Source organism: Urtica dioica, chromosome 11 (assembly GCF_054948205.1).
Source record: "Urtica dioica subsp. dioica isolate 48M chromosome 11, U.dioica_male_clone48M_v1_H2, whole genome shotgun sequence".
NCBI classification, from domain to species: domain Eukaryota; kingdom Viridiplantae; phylum Streptophyta; class Magnoliopsida; order Rosales; family Urticaceae; genus Urtica; species Urtica dioica.
In genome coordinates, this window is record NC_142766.1 from 7667228 (window position 1) to 7688748 (window position 21521).

Sequence of the window (21521 nt, forward strand, 5' to 3'; positions counted from 1 at the left end):
CCAGGACAAAAGCGTCGTTGTGGGGACCGTCCAACGAATACGACTCGCATTCCCTGAACTCGATCAGGTCATCGGGTTGGTTAGTGGGACACTTGGCAGCGGTCTCGGTAAAAGCCCGATGCTGGTGAGCCTTAATAGTATTCAATGACTCTTTGCAGAGTCGAGATACTCTTATGATATAGTCGACTCTCTTTTTAGGGGCTTCTGCCGAGGGAGATGCTTCTTTCTCAGGGCGTTCACGTTCCCCGCCTCGAGGAGGGGGAAGTCACCTAGATCTACGTCTCCTAGCTCGCCACGTGCAAATTTAGCGGCGACATAGTCGCGTATTACTATGCAATCTTCATTTTTTGGCCCCTAATTCTCGTGGTGATTACAGTAGGCAGACATGTCTCGGGTCCATGTGTTAGCTCTCGGCGCGGATTTCATTCCTTCGCTGCCCCCTACAATAGCGTATGCAAACCGTTGCGGAAATCTCGGTCTTCCCCCTTGGTTGTGAGGGTGATTTCCTTGTGGTTTTCCGGGCCCGTTGTTGTGCTTTTTAAGCGCAAACGGGCGAGGGTTTTGAGTTCGAGGATTAGTTGTGTTTGAGGTCATTTTCGCCTCTCTTTCGTCTCTTTCGTCTTCATACAGGTAAGCCGTCCGACGGCGTTTCTAAATGCAGTGATGTGTGTATTTAGGTCAGTCTTTCCCGTATCCCTGATTCGAATGCTAGTTATCCGTTCGGTGAACAGGGTGCGGCGCGTCTCCTCGATCGGGCGATCTATTTCGAGGGCTACACTCGTGACGTTGTGAACTCGCGTTCTCACATTCTTGCATTAGTTTCGTCCACAGTTCGCCGTAACAATGCTAATTCATCATGTTTGTACCGAGCATCAAGTGGGGTTAGTTCATGGGCTCTTGCGGGCTCGACATCTGGTTGGTCAGGCCAGAATGGGTTTCGAATTACCCCAGCTCGATAAGGTGGGACTTGATGCCCCGCGTTCGCATGCGAGTTGGGTCGACTCATAGAGCGATCCGTTCTACAAGGCGCGAGTTCGGATGAACTCACGCGTTCTCGATGGGGTCAGCACACCGGGGATTGGGCTCGGGCAGGGCCGTTCCCGGGGGTCCTCATATGCGGTGGGATTTTACGAGGCGGAGGTGGAAGTTCGGCATGGAATTCACCCTAGTTAGGGTTGGGAATCACTTCGATTCCCGAGAAGTCACATTGAATTACAAGTGGGAAATTTCTTCCCGGCCAACTAGATACCACAGCGTTCGGATTGGATCCAATTCTTTGTGCCTAGATGAAAGTGTTGACATTTCTCGCATCACGGTCTGGTATGACTGATCCTAAGATGCGGCTCTCTCAATGAGAGCCTCCAGCACTAATTTTAACTCGGTGATCAATTCTAAGCCAGACACGGGAGTTGTCGGAGATGATGATGACATGGGTAGGAAAGAAGGTTTTGTAGGAATTCAGGCTTGGAGTGTAAGGAAAATTGATGGGATTCCAACAGACGGCACCAAACTGTTGATGCAATAAATCACACCAAAGCAGTCACGGCAAATTTGTGGTTAAATTGGGTCGATTTGAATCTATAGATGAGCCTCAATTCTTCGTAACAACACTAATTTAATCTATCTAAGAATTGGAAATTAAATGCATAATTAAATAAAGACAAGAAGCATGATGTAAGAATAGCTCAGGCTGTTTGTATTAAGATCGCTCAAAAGCAGTACAAAGATGGGATTTCAATAATAATGATAATAACTGAAAAGTAACATCCCAAAATGGGCCTAATTGTCATATATTTATAGTCTGAGAAGACGTGGTTGTGAGCTTCGGGATGTTTAGGACACGTCAAGTGTCAGTTGGAACTCACTACTAAGCCTCGTGACAGACACTTGTCATTAAAGACCTATTCGTACGAGAAACGGTTGCGGATTAATCTGGCTGATGAGCTTTATATATCCGGTTCTTCAGGGGGCGGTTACCTCGAGCTGGAATTTGAAACTGTTGACGAGCTGGCGCATTAACAGAACCTGTCAAAGACAAAAGTATGAGCTTGGGGCCAATTAACTTGTATTGAGCCGAATCCCTCTTTCATTAGATGAAGGACGAAATCAAACATCAAAACTATTGACATTGTTAATTTTCTCTTACTAACGAATAAAAACGGACATAAAGTACTATATAAGATGGTTTGATTACAATGTCGAACAGAAAATTCTAAGAAAGATATATTTCTCTTACTAAGAAAAATAATTTTCTTAGTGTTTTCTTCTAACATTTTTAGCATTTCTAAACAAGAATAAGAAAATGCTAGGGATTATAATTTTATTTTACTTCTATTTTCCACCATTTTCCAATATAACAAATTTTCATCAACTTCAAATTTTCACTTTTTTCTAGTTTTTAGGGTTCCAAACGTTTCTAAGTGAAGTAATAAGAACTCGTGGTTATGGAATGAAGAAATTTTACGAATATGTCTAAATCGGACCTATATTAGGCTTTAAAAAGATAAAGAGTTACGGTAATCTCAATCCCTATCATAAAATTACACAAATTGTATTAGGGCAAAATAATTAGCATTTTCAGGCTATTAATTTATGTTAAAAATCCGGAAACACAGCCATACGACCTATGAGTTCATTTAAAAAAAAAAAAAAAAAAAAAAAAAAAAAAAAAAAAAAAACAATGATTCAATGAAACAACAAAATAGAGAAACACCAACAGGTCCAACAATATAAACGTAAAGGGAAGTAAAAAAAATGAGGGTTTCAGCATAAAAATAAAAACAACGCGAATTGAAATAAAGCTTCGTTTTTTCAATTTTATTTGGCCGAGAGAAACGAAAATTGGGTTGCTTGGAGAGGATTCTATTGAATTTGAATCGACATTGAAAACAAGGTTTCCTTTTTCTCAAAAAAAAAAAAGAAAAGAAAAGAAAGTTTCCTTTTTTATTTGGAGAGAGAGAGAGAGAGGAATAAAAGGGGAAACTGAGAGAGAAATGGAAACCGAGCAACGGTTCTGAAACCCACATCGGCGTTGTATAAATACTCATGTTCCCGGAAAGCATGTCTTCACTTCAACATTCCATATCTCTCTCTTTCTCACAATGTCGAAGCTTTGGGAAAATCTTTGTCTACTGGCGGAAGTGGCGTCGTCGTTGTCGGAGACGAAGGAGAAGAAGAGGAAGAGAGCGGAGATAGAAACGACGGTGTTCCCGGAAACGATTCCGAAGAAGAGAAGGACGACGGTGTCGAGAAAGGGTCGGCGGAGACTGGAAATGCCGGCGGGTCTGAGGAAGAGAGTGGTTGGGGAGCTCGGGGGAGACGAGGTGAGGCTGGCGATCGAGAAGGCGCTGAAGAACACGGACGTGAGCCGAGGCCACGGGCGACTCTCGCTGCCGGGGCTGGTTCTAAGGAAAGACGAGGCTTCTCGGGTCAGAAATCAGGGGCTCGATGTTCTTGTGGTCGACGAGGAGCTGAGAGAGTACTCGCTCCGACTCAAGCAGTGGAAGATGGGAAACACCCTTATCTTCAACCTCACCAAGGCTTGGAACTCCGTCGTCCAACTCAACACCCTTCACCCAAACGACGTCGTTCAGCTCTGGTCCTTCCGACGCAAATCCCAACTCTGCTTCGCACTCGTCAACCTCACCCGCCATTGCAATTCATTCCCACCTCCATCATCAACACACACATGTATACATATCTAAATTCCATGCCTGCACATCTTGTGCGTCTGTGTATATATTTACATATATAGTTCTTTTTTTCTTGTTATTTGAAATTATCTATGGATACTGATATTGTTCTTTTTATTTTACTTGTTATATCGTAAATGTATAGATACTAGTCCCAGCAATTGCTGTCTCAAACTGGCATACACATACTAACTTTGAGGCTAACTTGTTTCTTCACCAAGTTACAAAAATAACACAAAAGTATTAAAGTAATGTATTTGAAGAAACTATACAGAAAAGTACACATCCTCTTTTGCAAATGTATAAAAAGAGATGATCTACTCCTTCAATACAATACAGCATACATAACTAAATTATTTGATTAATTAAAATAGCAGAGCTAAACCCCCCATTGTACCCGTGTACCTCTTCTACTTCTATCCCGTGAACGAGCAAAACATAAATCTTTTTTTTTTTTTTTTTACAAGGGCATATATGAAAAGAAACTAATAACCACAATCTACATTTTCAGGTGAACATGTAAAACAAAATAACCATCGATAAGAAAACGAGATGTCATTTCTTCGTCCCTGATCCTCCAATCCATTGTTTGTAAAATATATGACTGCTTGGAGTAGGTTCTCTTGATCGGCTTAGAGAAATTTTGTCTCGCTCTCACCTCACTTTCTCTAACTAAAAATCACACTCTCTCTCTACACTCTAAAGATAAGACTTGGACCCCCACCCTCGCTTAGATCTTCATAGTTATGTTGAGCTTCGGAGGCGTCGGGGACTTCCATTTTTTCGCAAAGATATGTGATATTAATGTCTTCTCCAAAAATCCACAACATGCATCAGGAATAATTCGAAAACAAATAATTCATGAAGCACTTGGAAAAATTATATATATTGAAAAAACAAATAATTGTCTGCTTAAGCCACGGAATGTGTAGCAATTTATTTTTAGCCAACCTTTCGCTAATTCCCTGTAAATAGCCATATTGTTTACGTGGCAGCTTATTAAATAAATTAGGTTTACATTTTTGCCCTTATTTAATTCGGCAAATTGAATTAATTAGGCAGTTTTTTTTTCAAATTTCGAATTAAATAAATAAGGCAGTTTTTTTTAATTTTTTTTTAAGGAAACCGATTAGGAAAGTAGTTATGGGTACCGGTTGACCTTAGGCAATCAATTTCTATTTGTGGCAAAATATAATATTCAATCTGCAAAATATTCCTCATTTATTGACTTTATTCTGGAAAACAATTCAAATATTACAATTACGATATTCATGGTCTCAGTTGGCTGTCCAAAATATTTACAGAATTTTGCCCAGTTTTTATTTACACGAATATACTGTAAATAAGCTTCTTATTTACAATGAATATACTGTAAATATGTTTTGTATTTACAATTAATATACTGTAAATATGCTTCTTATTTACACGAATATACTGTAAATATGTTTTCTATGAACAACAACAAAAAAAAAAAAAACTGTTCTTCGCGGTGTCGCAGATCGGGACCTTGAACGCAGATCGCGGAGAGGAGGACGAAGTGACGCTTTAACGGAGGTGGTGACGTGGTGGTGGTCGTGATTATTAGTAGTGGTAGTGATTATTAGTGGTGGCGGCGACCTGAAGGAGGTGCTGCCTCTCGCGGAGCTTGGAGGCAGGGAGAACCATTTCACACGCACGCACGGCCAGAACCATTTATGGCTGTGAAATCAACTCTCCGGTGCTCTCTGTGTTGTTTCCCGGTGTCTCCTCTCGATCCGGCATCCTTGGCGGCTCGTGGCTGTCCTCGTTTTCTCGGCTGGAACACGCGCGGGTGGTGCTCGGTCTCGGCCATTGACGGCGCGCAAGGAATGAAAAAGAAGATAGGAGAAGGAGATGAAGGAGACGATTTTTTAACCATGCAAAGAAAATTAAAAAAGAAGAGCAATACGATTCTAGGTTTTCGATTTATTTACTAACCTGGGTTCGTCCAATTTCTTCGTCGCTGTTTTTGATGCTTTCTTGTCTGGGTTTCGATTTTGTTTGTAAATAAAGGGGTTGGATTTTAATTTCGGTTAAAATTTGGGCAGCTGCGTTCGCGCATTTTTTTTTTTGGGTTCTTCTTCTTCCTTTTTTTTATGGAAATTAATGTGGGTGGTTGTGTGTGAACGCATCTGCACGGTTTTAATTACTTCCTAGATTTTCGCGAGCATTAATAACGAAATATTTGAGCTGATTACGTGGACTAAGCCTATAGAAACTGGGCGGGAAAAAGAAAATGGTAGTCTAGTCAAATTTTGGCTGTTAATAAATCATCCGGGCTATTTACCATTTATTAACAGAATGTGGGCTAAAAATAAATTGCCTATTTTCAGGAGGCTATATAGCTTAATTACCCTTGAAAAAATTATATTTTCGATATTACAAAAACCAATGATATGCGACGGTGGATTTGAAGGACAAAATATCAAATCAATATAAGTTAGAAGAAGAAGACAAACGTCAAAAAGTTAGTGACATTTATATGTTTGTCTTATTTTCAAATCTCTTATTCTATATTGTATTCTGAGAGCTCGATCACCCATTTGGTCATTTTTTCGGATAGGTTCGGATTGTGTAGGAAGTCCGCAATGGCTGGGTGGTCATTACTACTATCGGATGCGATTGAAATATGGTCGTAACTTCATTATTGATACCACCACGGCCAGTGCCAGTTTCTCGATAGCAGGATATCGGGTCTCCGTGTCCTCGAATGTTTTATGGATGTAGAAGATAGGTTTTTGATTTCGTACTTCCTCCCTTAACAGTACACCACTCACTGCGGCGGGTGATACATCAACGTAGAGGTATATGGGTTCTCCTTCCACGGGCTTGGCCAGCACGGGTGGAGAAGCCAAATACTCTTTTAAGTGCTTAAATGACTTCTCACAAGCGTCGTCCCATATGAAGTCATTTCCAGTGTTTTTCTTTATGCATTTGAAAAGCGGGAGACATTTGTTTGTTGATTTCAAGATGAACCGGTTTAGCGCTACTAACCTTTCGGTCAATCATTGTACTTTTCGCTTATTCTTAGGCGAGGGCATTCCTGTTGGTGCTAAGATCTGGTCGGGGTTCGTTTAGATGCCGTGCTGGATTACTAAGTAGCCCAAGAACTTTCTTGACGACACCCCAAATGATCACTTCGTAGGGTTTAATTTCATCTGGTATTGGTTTAATACCTTAATACCTTCCTCAGGGTGCGCTACATGGTCCATGTCGCAGATAGACTTCACCAACATATCGTCGATGTAGACTTCCATGGTCTTACCTAGTTTCTCTTCGAATATTTTGTCCACGAGTCTTTGATAAGTGGCACCCACGTTTTTTCAGAATGAATGTTATCACTTTATAACAATAGATTCCTCTATCTGTGATGAAGGCGGTTTTATCTCGATCACCGGGATGCATCAAGTTCTAGTTATACACAGTAAGTGTATCCATGAAGGATAACATCTTATGTCCAGCGGTTGCTTCGACCAACCGATCAATATGCGGAAGGGGAAAACTGTCATGCTATGTTAAGATCCGTGAAATCTACGCATACCCTGTTGGAAATTGAGTAAAATTAAATAGGTGTTTTAATTAGCTCAGTTTAATTTGTTCATTAAAAGATAAAATAGTGTGTTGTTGATTGAGAAAATGAGTTTTTGAATGAGGAAGTGACGAGCTCGACTGGGGCGAGGTCGACTGGTCGACCTCCTGGCGAGCTCGACCTCCAGATGAGCTCGGCCGCATTTTCGTGGAAATTCTCGCCAACGGTCTAACCTCCTCATTTAGCAGTTATTTGTGGTTACCGTTCGAACTAACGGTCACGTCTCTTCAAAACGAACTATCGTTTGGCCAACGGTCGTGTCGTTTGAGACTATAACCGTAGTTCGACCGAAACGGTGCGTCTGTTCGTAGTTCGACCGAAACAGTGCGTCTGTTCGCAGTTCGACTGAAACAGTGCATCTGTTCGCGAAGACCGTTACTTCGACCGAAACAGTGCGTATGTTCGTCGAACCTCTTCGCGAACAGGTACGATTGATTATATAATCCGATTTCGGATTCAGTAATCAACATAGGTTTTCGAACCAACTTTCTCAATTCCCGAAACACTAATCCAGAAACACTGTTCTTGCTTATTTTCGGATTTTCACTTTGTCTTGGTGCAGTCCGAATTAGGCTTGTCGTATCCTGCGGTATTCTTGTACAATAAACCTTAAGACACTTTGGGGTACTCGAAATACTATAAGGAAAGCGTTCCTATGCGTGATTCAAGCCTCGAAGTCTTCAATTTTGAAGAATTATCCAACAATCTTATAGTATCTTGTGCTATGGCTACCGAGGCGTCAGTTTCGAGTTTGAAAGTGATGAGCCAGGACTTCGTCAAGTTGGATCGCTTCGACGGCACCAACTTCACCCGCTGGCAAGACAAGATGCGTTTCTTCCTCACCGCCATGAAGATCTTCTACGTGCTCCACCCGACGTTGGTGCCCATCCCAGAGCCGACGAACGAAGATGATGACGAACTCAAGGCGGACCGGAAGAAGCGTCAAGAGGATGAGCTGCTGTGCCGGGGTCACATTCTGAACACGTTGTCAGACCGACTCTACGATCTCTACACCGACAATCCATCGGCGGTCGAGATATGGAAGGCTCTCGAGTACAAGTTCAATGCCGAAGAAGAAGGTACCAAAAAGTTCCTTGTCTCGAGTTATTTTGATTTCAAGATGTTTGATGACAAGCCTATACTTGCTCAAGTTCATGAATTGCAAGTTATAGTCAACAAATTGAGGGCTGTGAAGATAAATATTCCGGAGTCTTTCCAAGTTGGTGCAATTATTGCGAAGTTGCCCAATTCGTGGAAAGGCTATCGAAAGAAACTTCTTCACAATACTGAGGACTTCTCTTTGGAGCAAATCCAGAAACATCTTCGAATCGAGGAGGAATCGAAGATGAGAGAGAAGACAACGGATGCCGGTACTTCCAAGGCCAATGCAGTGAGCGCTAAAGGCAAAAGGAAGTGGAATGACAAGGAAGGTTCTTCGGGTTCCAAAAAGGACTCGAAGAAATTCAAGCATTCCGGCAAATCCAAGTCCGCAACAAGCCCAGATCCAAGGGGTCCAAAGGGGGCTGCTATGTGTGTGGCAAACACGGTCACTATGCTCGAGATTGTCGACACCGCAAGACGGATGTGAAAGAGGTCGACGCCACTATGACCGATACTAACATAGTCGCTACGTTGAGCGAACTCATGGCGGTCAAAGGCAAGGTTCAAGGGTGGTGGTATGACACTTGTGCTACCGTTCACGTCGCCTATGATAGGGCTGCCTTCAAAACCTATTCTGAAGTCAACGATGGACAAGCGGTTCAGATGGGAAACGAGCATCGCTCTCAAGTTGTCGGCATCGGGAACGTGGATCTCAACTTCACCTCCGGGAAGACGGTCACTTTGACCAATGTTCTCCATGTTCCGGATATGTGTAGGAACCTAGTTAGTGGCGATCTCCTAGGCAAACCGGGGATCAAATCTGTGTATGAGTCGGGCAAGCTTATCTTGACCCGTAATGGTGTATTTGTTGGCAAAGGCTATTCCAGTGAAGGGATGGTCAAATTATGTATAATTGACAATGTTATCAATGAAATTTCTCCTTCTGCTTATATGCTTGATTCTGTTTCTTTATGACATAGTAGATTAGCACATATTGGTTTTAGCACTATGAAAAGGTTAATTAAATGTGGATTAATTTCGTGCAAATCTGATAAATTAGATAAATGTGAAATATGTGTGAAATCTAAAATGATAAAGAAACCGTTTTATAGTGTAGAGAGAAATTCTAGGGTGTTAGATCTTATACACTCTGATATATGTGAATTTAATGGCATGTTAACCCGTGGGGGAAATAGGTATTTCATTACCTTTATTGATGATTGCTCTAGATTTACATATGTGTATCTTTTGAAACATAAAGATGATGCTTTTAATGCTTTTAAGGTGTATAAGGCTGAAGTAGAAAATCAATTAGGAGTTAATATTAAAGTCCTTAGAAGTGACAGGGGTGGTGAATATTTTCCTAGTGATTTTAATACTTTTTGTGAAGAAAATGGTATTGTTCATGAATGTTCTGCACCTAGAACACCACAACAAAACGGCTTAGCCGAACGTAAAAATAGGACACTTCAAGAGATGATAAATGTCATGTTAACGCATTCTGGATTACATTTTAGTTTGTGGGGTGAAGCTTTACTATCCGCATGTCATATTTTAAATCGTATTCCTTTAAAGAAAACCCAAATATCTCTGTACGAGGTATGGAAAGAGCGAAAGCCTAATATTGGGTATTTCAAAGTGTGGGAATGTCTAGCCTACTACAAAAACATGGATCCTAAAAGGACCAAGTTGGGTCCTCGAGGGATGCGAAGTGTTTTTATTGGCTATGCTATGAATAGCAAGGCATATAGACTTCTAAACTTAGAGTCTAATCTCATAGTAGAATCCCGAGATGTGGAATTCTTTGAGAATCTTAACTCGACAGGAAAAGAACCTCAAAATTCCACTTATGAAGAACCTCGACCAGGCGAGCTCGATCTCCAGGGAGGATGGACCTCAAGGCGAGCTCAAACCCCTGGCGAGCTCGACCAGCAGGGAGGCTCGACCTCCAAGCGAGCTCGACCCCAGGTGAGCTCGACCCCTGGCGAGCTCGACCTCCAGGCAGGCTCGATGCCTCGAGAGGAAAGTTCTTCTAGGGTAGTTGTAGAACAACCCAAACTTCGGAGAAGCAAAAGAGTCCGTAAGTCTAAGGAAATAGATTCTCGCATCATTTCTTTTTACCTAGTAGAAGGAAATAGAGAGAGTTTTGTACGGAAAATTCCTATTATTCTTCTTATTGAAGACGATCCTAAGACTTATAATGAAGCGGTGGCTTCTCGAGACTCTGCCTTTTGGAAGGATGCTATCCAAGATGAAATGGATTCTATTATGTCAAACCACACTTGGGAAATTGTCGATCTACCCAAAGGGTCTAGACCTATTGGGTGTAAGTGGGTGTTCCGAAAGAAGTATCATAGTGATGGTACTCTTAATACTTACAAGGCTAGATTAGTAGCCAAATGATTTCGACAACGGGAAGGAATTGATTACTTTGACACATATGCACCAGTATCGAGGACAACAACAATTAGAGTGTTGTTTGCCTTGGCTTCTTTGTATAACCTCAATGTTCATCAAATGGATGTCAAGACGGCATTCTTGAATGGAGATCTCGATGAGGAGATTTACATGGAGCAGCCGGAAGGTTATGTGCTTCCGGGTAATGAACAAAAGGTTTGCAAACTTGTTAAATCCTTATATGGATTAAAACAAGCACCCAAACAATGACATCAAAAGTTTGACTCGGTCATACTTTCGAATGGTTTTGTTCCTAACGTTTGTGACAAGTGTTTGTATTCAAAAGTGCATGGTAACCTTGTGATCTTCCTATGTCTCTATGTTGATGATATGTTGATCATTAGCAATGAGATGAAAGGAATATTAGAAACGAAGAAGTTTATATCTTCCACTTTCAAAATGAAAGATCTTGGACAAGTTGATACTATTTTAGGTATTAAGGTTCGTAGAACCGGGGGGGGGGGGGGGGGGGGGTTATGAACTTATTCAATCACACTATGTTGAAAAAGTGCTTGATAAGTTCAAACATTTAAATTTCAAAGAAGTGAATACCCCATTTGATCCAAGTGTAAAACTTGAAAAGAATGATGGAAGGGCTGTGGCTCAATTGGAATATGCTAGTGCGGTTGGTTGTCTTATGTACTTGATGCAATATACTCGACCAGACATAGCATTTGCCGTTAGTAAAATGAGTAGATTTACTAGCAATCCAAGTGCCGAGCATTGGAAGGCCATTGGGAGAATTTTTGGATTTCTTTTGAAAACCAAAAATCTTGGACTTCAATACGGACAGTTTCCTGCCGTACTAGAAGGATATACTGACGCTAGTTGGATATCGAGCGTCGGAGATAACAAATCTACAACGGAATGGGTGTTTACACTTGCCGGCGGGGCAGTTTCTTGGAAATCAAAGAAACAAACATGTATCACTCATTCGACCATGGAATCAGAGTTCGTGGCTCTTGCTTCAGCAGGTCAAGAGGCTGAATGGTTGAGGGATCTTCTTTTAGAAGTTCCATTGGCTAAAGACAATATATCAACCGTGTCGATACATTGTGATAGTCAATCAACTTTAGCGAGAGCATACAGTGAAGTGTATAATGGAAAGTCCAGACATATTAGTCTGAGACATGACTATGTGAGGAAATTGATCAAAGATGGAATCATTTCGCTCACATATGTAAGATCAAGCTTTAATATTGTTGATCCGTTCACTAAACCTCTTGCAAGAGATTTGGTGAGATCGACCTCGAGAGGTATGGGTCTTAAACTCCTTGAGTAGCGATCTGACAATGATGGCAACCCAACCTAAGGTTAGGAAATGACTAACTATAGGTTTAATGGGTACGAACAAGTCATTGAATTGGATATTCATAACATTATATAATAATGTTGACTGTTACAATCGGGAGGTTGAGTTTCTTAACTCTTAATGAAGTTCAGTCTTGAGGACAAGTATCTATACGTAACAGAGATACTGTAAGAACTTCACCTCTGTGAATTTCGGGATGGTGCCGTCCCAAAGTGAGAGTTGGAGTTTTCTCTCATGAAAAATTCACGAGAAAGGATGAGCACATGTCCATTAACGGTGCTAAGCGTGTGATATATGCGAAGAACACTAAAGAGTGTGTGTTGAGTAACACCGATTTTATCATAAGGAAAATAGGTTCAAAGCCTGGCTACCTAATTTCCGATAAAGTCTTGTGTTGCTTGTACTAAAGATAAGTTCAAATCGAAAGATACTTATCTGTACTAACATTCTTTGTCTCTTTACTGGATTCTATCTTGTTTTTCTGAACAAGTGAGGGATTGTTGGAAATTGAGTAAAATTAAATAGGTGTTTTAATTAGCTCAATTTAATTTGTTCATTAAAAGACAAAATAGTGTGTTGTTGATTGAGAAAGTGAGTTTGTGAATGAGGAAGTGACGAGCTCGACTGGGGCGAGGTCGATTGAACGAAATGACGAAGTCATTTCAGTTCGACTGAGGGCGAGGTCGACTGGTCGACCTCCTGGCGTTTTCGCGGAAATTCTCGCCAACGGTCTAACCACCTCATTTAGCAGTTATTTGTGGTTACCGTTCGAACTAACGGTTACGTCTCTTCAAAACGAACTATCGTTTGGCCAACGGTCGTGTCGTTTGAGACTATAACTGTAGTTCGACCGAAACGGTGCGTCTGTTCGTAGTTCGACCGAAACAGTGCGTCTGTTCGTAGTTCGACTGAAACAGTGCATCTGTTCGCAAAGACCGTTAGTTCGACCGAAACAGTGCGTCTGATCGTCGAACCTCTTCGCGAACAGGTACGATTGATTATATAATCCGATTTCGGATTCAGTAATCAACACAGGTTTTCGAACCAACTTTCTCAATTCCCGAAACACTAATCCAGAAACACTGTTCTTGCTTATTTTCGAATTTCACTTTGTCTTGGTGCAGTCCGAATTAGGCTTGTCGTATCCTGTGGTATTCTTGTACAATAAACCTTAAGACACTTTGGGGTACTCGAAATACTATAAGGAAAGCGTTCCTATGCGTGATTCAAGCCTCGAAGTCTTCAATTTCGAAGAATTATCCAACATACCCTCCATTTTCCATTCTTTTCATTTACTACGATTGTGTTCGCTAACCAGTCCGGATACTTTATTTCTCTGATTGGTCTTTCCTTCAGGAGCCGTTCTACTTTCATCCTTAACGTTTTAGCCCTATCCGGGCCAAGTTTACGTCTCTTTTTCTTCACCGGTTTGAAATTTGGGTCGACATTCAGCTGATGGGACGTAATTCTTACCTCAATCCCTGGCATGTCTTCGGTGATCCAGGTGAAGGCCGACTTATTTGTTTTTAGGAAATGAATGAGTTGGCTTCTTAACTCGCCTTTCAGTTCGGAACCCATCCCTACCAATCGCTTTGGGTCTGATCCATCGATCTGGATCAAGTTGGTCAATTCTAGACGTAGGTGATCTTGAATTTCAAGCTCGTTATCCCTTTGTCTTGTTCAGTCGGTGAACTAGGTTCGATGACAGCCATTAATTGCTATTGATCGGGCTGGTGTCCAAGCTTGTATCCGCTTAGGTAGCACGATCGGGCTGCCGACTGATTCCCTTTGATTTCTTTTATACCCTTCGGGCTAGGGAAACAGATGCATTGATGATAAGTTGATGGAATGGCCCTCATAGACTGAATCCAGGGCCTTCCCAGGATCATGTTAAATGCCGAGAGGCAATCCAACACGACGAATTTAACGAGCTTATTCTTGCCACCTGCGTAGACGGCTAGCTTTATGGATCTGATGGCTGAGGTTGACTTCCCATAGAATACGGTGAGTTCCACCGAACCTTTTTCAACCTCGGATTCATTTATATTCATCTTTTCGAGGGTGCTTAGATAGATGACGTCGACGGAACTTTCGTTGTCGACGAGAATCTGAGAGACTGTACAGTTCGATACATCTAAGACCAAGACTAGCGCGTCGTTGTGGGGGCCGTCCAACGAATACGACTCATTTTCCCTGAACTCGATTAGATCGTCGGGTCGGTTAGTGGGACACTTGGCAGCGGTCCCGGTAAAAGCCCGACGCTGGTGAGCCTTTATAGAATTCAATGACTATTTTCAGAGTCGAGATACTCTTATGATATAGTCGACTCTCTTTTAGGGGCTTCTGCCGAGGGATATGCTCCTTCCTCAGGGCGTTCACGCTTTCCAGGTGATGCTCCGCCTCGAGGAGGGGGAAGTCACCTAGATCTACGTCTTCTAGCTCGCCACGTGCAAATTTAGCGGCGACATAGTCGCGTATTACTCTGCAAACTTCAGTTTTATGCCCCTAATTCTTGTGGTGATTACAGTAGGTGGCTATGTCTCGCGTCCATGTGTTAGCTCTCGGGGCAGAATTCATTCCTTCGCTGCCCCCTACAACAACGTATGCGAAGTGTTGCGGAAATCTAGGTCTTCCCCCTTGGTTGTGAGGGTGATTTCCTTGTGGTTGTCCGGACCTGTCGCTGCGTTTTTTAAGCGCAAGCGGGCGAGGGTTTTGAGTTCGAGGATTCGTTGTGTTTGAGGTCATTTTCGTGACTGCGAACTTTCCTGCTAGGGTTGTCCTTTCCTCCTTGGCGACGGTTCACTTTGTCGCTCGATTCCAGAGTGCATTCCTTAGGTCTGCAATTGCTCATGCGTTGCTAATGCTTCTGATTTTGGACGACGTATATGAATCGAGTCATGAAAGTTCGTAGCGACTCTTGAGCCCCTTGTTGGAGAGACTAAAGGTCGGCATCTGAAGCGTCAGCTTCCACGTATATGGAATATTACTTCAAAAATATCATCGATAACTGGTCAAAGTTATCGATAGATCCTTCTTCTAACTTTGAAAACCATTATAGGGCAGGCCCCGCAAGTGTTTCACGAAGAGGCAGCAGTAAGCGACATCTCTTTCGTCTTCATACAGGTAAGCCCGTCCGACGGTGTTTCTAAATGCGGTCATGTGTGCATTTGGGTCAGTCTTTCCCTCGTAGAAGGGGAGTCTTAGCTTTCCCGTATCCCTGATCCGAATGCTAGTTAGTTATCCGTTCGGTGAACAGGGTGCGACACGTCTCCTCGATCGGGCGATCTATTTCGGGGGCTGCGCTCGTGGCGTTGTGAACTCGCGTTCTCACAGACTTGTGTTAGTTTCATCCACGGCTCGCCGTAACAATGCTAATTCATCATGGTTGCCGGGCCTCGAGTGAGGTTAGTTCGTGGGCTCTTGCGTGCTCGACATCTGGCTGGTCAGGCCAGATTGGGTTTCGAAGTACCCCAGCTCGATAAGGTGGGACTTGACGCCCCGCGTCCGCAGGCGAGTTGGGTCGACTCATAGACCGCTCCGTTCTACGAGGCGCGAGTTCGGCTGAACTCACGCGTTCTCGACGGGGTCGAAACACCGGGGATTGGGCTCGAGCAGGGCCGTTCCCGAGGTCCTCATGTGCGGGCGGGATTTGACGAGGCGGAGGTGGAAGTTCGGCATGGACTTCACCCTAGTTAGGGTTGGGAATCACTTCGATTCCCGAGAAGTCACATTGAATTCCAGGTGGGAAATTTCTTCCCGACCTACTAGATCCCGCAGCGTTCAGATTGGATCCAATTCTTTGTGCCTAGATGAAAGTGTTGACATTTCCCGCATCACGGTCTGGTATGACCGATCCTGAGATCGATGCGGCTCTCTCGATGAGAGCCTCCAACATTAATTTCAACTCGGTGATCAATTCCAAGCTAGACACGGGAGTTGTCGGAGACGATGATGCCATGGGTAGGAAAGAAGGTTTTGTAGGAATTTAGGCTTGGAGTGTAAGGAAAATTGATGGGATACCCACAGACGACACCAAACTGTTGATGCAATAAATCACACCAAAGCAGTCACGGTAAATTTGTGGTTAAATTGGGTCGATTTGAATTTATAGATTGGCCTCAATTCTTCGTAACAAAACTAATTTGATCTCTCTAAGAATTGAAAATTAAATGCGTACTTGTACTGAGCCGAATCTCTTTTTCATTAGATGGAGGACGAAATCCAACATCAAAACTATTGATATTGTTAATTTTCTCTTACTAACGAATAAAAACGGACATAAAAGTACTATATAAGATGGTTTGATTACAATGTCGAACAGAAAATTCGAAGAAAGATATATTTCTCTTACTAAGAAAAATAATTTTCTTAGTGTTTTCTTCTAACATTTTTAGCATTTCTAAACAAGAATGAGAAAATGCTGGGGATTACTATTTTATTTTACTTTTATTTTCCACCATTTTCCAATATAACAAATTTTCATCAACTCCAAATTTTCACTTTTATCTAGATTTTAGGGTTCCAAACGTTTCTAAGTGAAGTAAGAGCTTAAGAACTCGTGGATATGGAATGAAGAAATCTTACGAATATGTCTAAATCGGACCTATAAGGCTTTAAAAAGATAAAGAGTTATGGTAATCTCAATCCCTATCATAAAATTACACAAATTGTATTAGGGCAAAATAATTAGCATTTTCAGGCTATTGATTTATGTTAAAAATCCGGAAACACAACCATACAACCTATGAGTTTATTAAAAAAAAAAAAAAAAAAACAGTGATTCAATGCAACAGAAACACCAACAGGTCCAACACTATAAACGTAAAGGGAAATAAAAAAAAATGAGGGTTTCAGCATAAAAATAAAAATAGAATAAAAACAACGCGAATTGAAATAAAGCTTCGTTTTTTTTTTTTTAATTTTATTTGGCCGAGGGAAACGAAAATTGGGTTGCTTGGAGAGGATTCTATTGAATCGACATTGAAAACAAGGTTTCCTTTTTCTCAAAAAAAAAAAAAAAAAAAAAAAAAAAACAAAGTTTCCTTTTTTATTTGGAGAGAGAGAGAGAGAGAGGAATAAAAGAGGAAACTGAGAGAGAAATGGAAACCAAGCAACGGCTCTGAAACCCATATCGGCGTTGTATAAATACTGATGTTCCCGGAAAGCATGTCGTCAGTTCAACATTCCATATCTCTCTCGTTCTCACAATGTCGAAGCTTTGGGAAAATCTGTGTCTACTGGCGGAAGTGGCGTCGTCGTTGTCGGAGACGAAGGAGAAGAAGAGGAAGAGAGCGGAGATAGAAACGACGGTGTTCCCGGAAGCGATTCCGAAGAAGAGAAGGACGACGGCGTCGAGAAGGGGTCGGCGGAGACTGGAAATGCCGGCGGGTCTGAGGAAGAGAGTGGTTGGGGAGCTCGGGGGAGACGAGGTGAGGCTGGCGATCGAGAAGGCGCTGAAGAACACGGACGTGAGCCGAGGCCACGGGCGACTCTCGCTGCCGGGGCTGGTTCTAAGGAAAGACGAGGCTTCTCGGGTCAGAAATCAGGGGCTCGATGTTCTTGTGGTCGACGAGGAGCTGAGGGAGTACTCGCTCCGACTCAAGCAGTGGAAGATGGGAAACACCCTTATCTTCAACCTCACCAAGGCTTGGAACTCCGTCGTCCAACGCAACACCCTTCACCCAAACGACGTCGTTCAGCTCTGGTCCTTCCGACGCAAATCCCAACTCTGCTTCGCACTCGTCAACCTCACCCGCCATTGCCATTCATCCCCACCTCCATCATCAACACACACATATATACATGTCTAAATTCCATGCCTGCACATCTTGTGCGTCTGTGTATATATTTACATATATAGTTCTTTTTTTCTTGTTATTTGAAATTATCTATGGATACTGATATTAATTGTTCTTTTTATTTTACTTGTTATATCCTAAATGTATAGATACTAGTCCCAGCAATTGCTGTCTCAAACTGGCATACACATACTAACTTTGAGGCTAACTTGTTTCTTCACCAAGGTACAAAAATAACACAAAAGTATTAAAGTAATGTATTTGAAGAAACTATACAGAAAAGTACGCATCCTCTTTTGCAAATGTATAAAAAAGAAATGATCTACTCCTCCAATACAATACAGCATACATAACTAAATTATTTGATTAATTAAAATAGCAGAGCTAAACCCCCCATTGTACCCACTGTACCTCTTTTACTTCTATCCCATGAACGAGCAAAACATAAATCTTTTTTTTTTTTGCAAGGGCATATATGAAAAGAAACTAATAACCACAATCTACATTTTCAGGTGAACATGTAAAACAAAATAACCATCGATCAGAAAAACGAGATGTCATTTCTTCGTCCCTGATCCTCCAATCCATTGTTTGTAAAATATATGACTGCTTGGAGTAGGTTCTCTCGATCGGCTTAGAGAAATTTATTCTCGCTCTCACCTCACTTTCTCTAACTAAAAATCACACTCTCTCTCTACACTCTAAAATAAGACTTGGACCCCCAACCTCGATTAGATCTTCATAGTTATGTTGAGCTTCGGAGGCGCGTCGGGGACTTCCATTTTTTCGCAATGAAATGTGATATTATTGTCTACTCCAAAAATCCACAACATGCATCGAGAATAATTGGAAAACAAATAATTCATGAAGCACTTGGAAAAATTATATATATATATATTGAAAAAATTATATTTTCGATATTACCAAAACCAATGATATGCGACGGTGGATTTGAAGGAGAAAATATCAAATCAATGTAAGTTAGAAGAAGAAGACACACGTCAACAAGTTAGTGACATTTATATGTTTTTCTTATTTTCAAATCTCTTATTCTATATCGTATTATAAGAGCTCGATCACCCATTTGGTCAATTTTTCGGATAGGTTCGGATTGTGGAGGACAGTCCGCAATGGCTGGGTGGTCATAAATTATATGGACTAAGCCACTTGAAACGTGGAAATTGCAATCTAGCTAACGTTTCAGCTAAGTTTCAAACATAGCCACAAATTGATGACGTGGCTTTTATTAGTCATTTAACAATTTTCATGTTTATCCTTTGTTTAAAAGTCGGCTGAATATCTCGTCTATTTATTTTGGTTTATTTTCGTTTATTTGCTACACGCATAAATAAAAATTAACGAAAATTTATTGACGATTCACAAGCTACTTATTGTAATCAATAGTTAATTTGTTTCTTATATTATATTCATTAATGATTTTCATTTTAAATATTCAAATTTGAATCCAAGCGTGTACTAAGCTTGATGATGTTGTTGACTTTCTTATTAGTAGAACTCAAAGGTTGGCTACTGTTTTATTTTCACTCATTTAAACCACATAAGGGTATATTCGATATTTCATAGTAATAAATTTCAGTAAATGACTAGATTACAAAATTTACCAAACGTGGGCTAGATCTTAAATACCACGTTTCAAAAAGGCTACGTTGCTAGTTTAGTGGGACTAAGCCACTTGAAACGTTGTTATTGCAATCTAGTCAACGTTTCACCTATGTTTCAAATCTAGCCACAAATGATGACGTGGCTTTATTATTCATTTAGCAATTTACTAGATTATCCTCTATTAAAATCGACTAACATCAACATGTGGCCAACGTTTTGATCGTCCAAATAATGCAATTAATACACGTCAACTTTTTTACTTTAAAAAAAGAATGCACGTCAACTTTTAATAGTCCATAATATTTTATTTTCTTTTTTATAGTTTAATCAGTTGATTTGTAAATATGCGTAATCCATGATTTCAGTTAATTTAAGTTAATTTTCGTTTATTTTACACGCGATAAGTTTTGTCTAGTTGAAACTTTGGCTAGTAGTTGGTTGTTTTCTTGGGTTAATTTCAATTAATTTTCGTTTATTTTACACGCGATAAGTGTTGACTGCTTGAAACGTTTGCTAGTAGTTGGTTTCTATGATTTGTGTTACATACGGGTATTTTTGATATTTTCTAACCGTTTATTTCTGTAAATGGCTAGATTGCAAAATTTACCAAACGTTGGCTACATCCTTAAAACCATATTTGAAGTTGGCTACGTTGCTAAATTACCCATACTATTATCGGATGCGATTGAAAATATGGTCGTAACTTCATTATTGATGTAGAAGATAGGTTTCTGATTTCCTACTTCCTTCCTTAGCAGCACACCACTGACTGTGACGGGTGATACATCAACGTAGAGGTATATGGGTTCTCCTTCCACGGACTTGGCTTGCACGGGTAGAGAAGCCAAATACTCTTTTAAGTGCTTAAATGCCTTCTCACAAGCGTCATCCCATATGAAGTCATTTCCAGTGTTTTTCTTAATGCATTTGAAAAACGGAAGACATTTGTTTGTTGATTTCAAGATGAACCGGTTTAGCGCTGCTACCATTCCTGTCAATCGTTGTACCTTTCGCTTATTCTTAGGCAAGGGCATTCCTGTTGGTGCTAAGATCTGGTCAGGGTTCGTTTTGATTCCATGCTGGGTTACTAAGTAGCCCAAGAACTTTCCTGACGACACCCCAAATGAACACTTCGTAGGGTTTAGTTTCATCTGGTACTGGTTTAATACCTTAATACCTTCCTCGAGGTACGCTACATGGTCCGTGTCGCGGATAGACTTCACCAACATATCGTCGATGTAGACTTCCATTGTCTTACCTAGTTTCTCTTCGAACATTTTGTCCACGAGTCTTTGATAAGTGGCACCCATGTTTTTCAGATTGAATGTTACCACTTTATAACAATAGATTTCTCTATCTTTGATGAAGGCGGTTTTATCTCGATCAACGGGATGCATCAAAATCTAGTTACAACGATTGTGTTGGCTAACTAGTCCGGGTACTTTATTTCTCGGATTGGTCCTCCTTTAGGAGTCGTTCTACTTCATCATTGACCGCTTTAGCCCTGTCCGGCCCAAGCTTACGTTTCTTTTGCTTCACTGGTTTGAAATTTAGGTCGACATTCATCTGATGGGACGTAATGCTTACGTCAATCCATGGAATATCTTCGGTGATCCAGGTGAAGGCCTACTTATTCCTTTTTAGGAAATGAATGAGTTGGCTTCTTAACTTGCCTTTCAGTTCGGAACCTGTCCCTTCCAATCGCTCTGGGTCGGACCCGTCGATCTGGATCGGGGTGGTCAATTCTAAATGTAGGTGATCTTGGATTTCAAGCTCGTTATCCCTTTGTCTTGTTCAGTCGGTGAACTAGGTTCGTTGACAGCCATTAATTGCTATTGATTGGGCTGGTGTCCAAGCTTGTATCCGCTTAGGCAGCACGATCGAGCTGCCGACTGATTCCCTTTGATTTCTCTTATACCCTTCGGGCTAGG

The 21521-nt window shown here is 41.3% G+C and overlaps 2 protein-coding genes across 2 annotated transcripts; both read left to right on the forward strand.

Moving 5' to 3' along the window:
• The first annotated feature begins 3101 nt into the window (after nt 1-3101).
• Nucleotides 3102-3704, forward strand: LOC149380965 (B3 domain-containing protein At2g24670-like). Its single transcript, XM_089601255.1, has one exon. The coding sequence runs from the start codon at nt 3102-3104 to the stop codon at nt 3702-3704; it is 603 nt and encodes a 200-aa protein (XP_089457381.1).
• A 13672-nt stretch (nt 3705-17376) lies between these two features.
• On the forward strand, nt 17377-17979 carry LOC149380966 (B3 domain-containing protein At2g24670-like). Its single transcript, XM_089601256.1, has one exon. It carries the CDS (start codon nt 17377-17379, stop codon nt 17977-17979), a length of 603 nt encoding a protein of 200 aa, XP_089457382.1.
• Nucleotides 17980-21521: the final 3542 nt, after the last annotated feature.

Bases quoted from the DNA above. Each gene is read 5' to 3' on its own strand.
- LOC149380965 (XM_089601255.1), top strand. From the start codon at position 3,102: ATGTCGAAGCTTTGGGAAAATCTTTGTCTACTGGCGGAAGTGGCGTCG.
- LOC149380966 (XM_089601256.1), top strand. From the start codon at position 17,377: ATGTCGAAGCTTTGGGAAAATCTGTGTCTACTGGCGGAAGTGGCGTCG.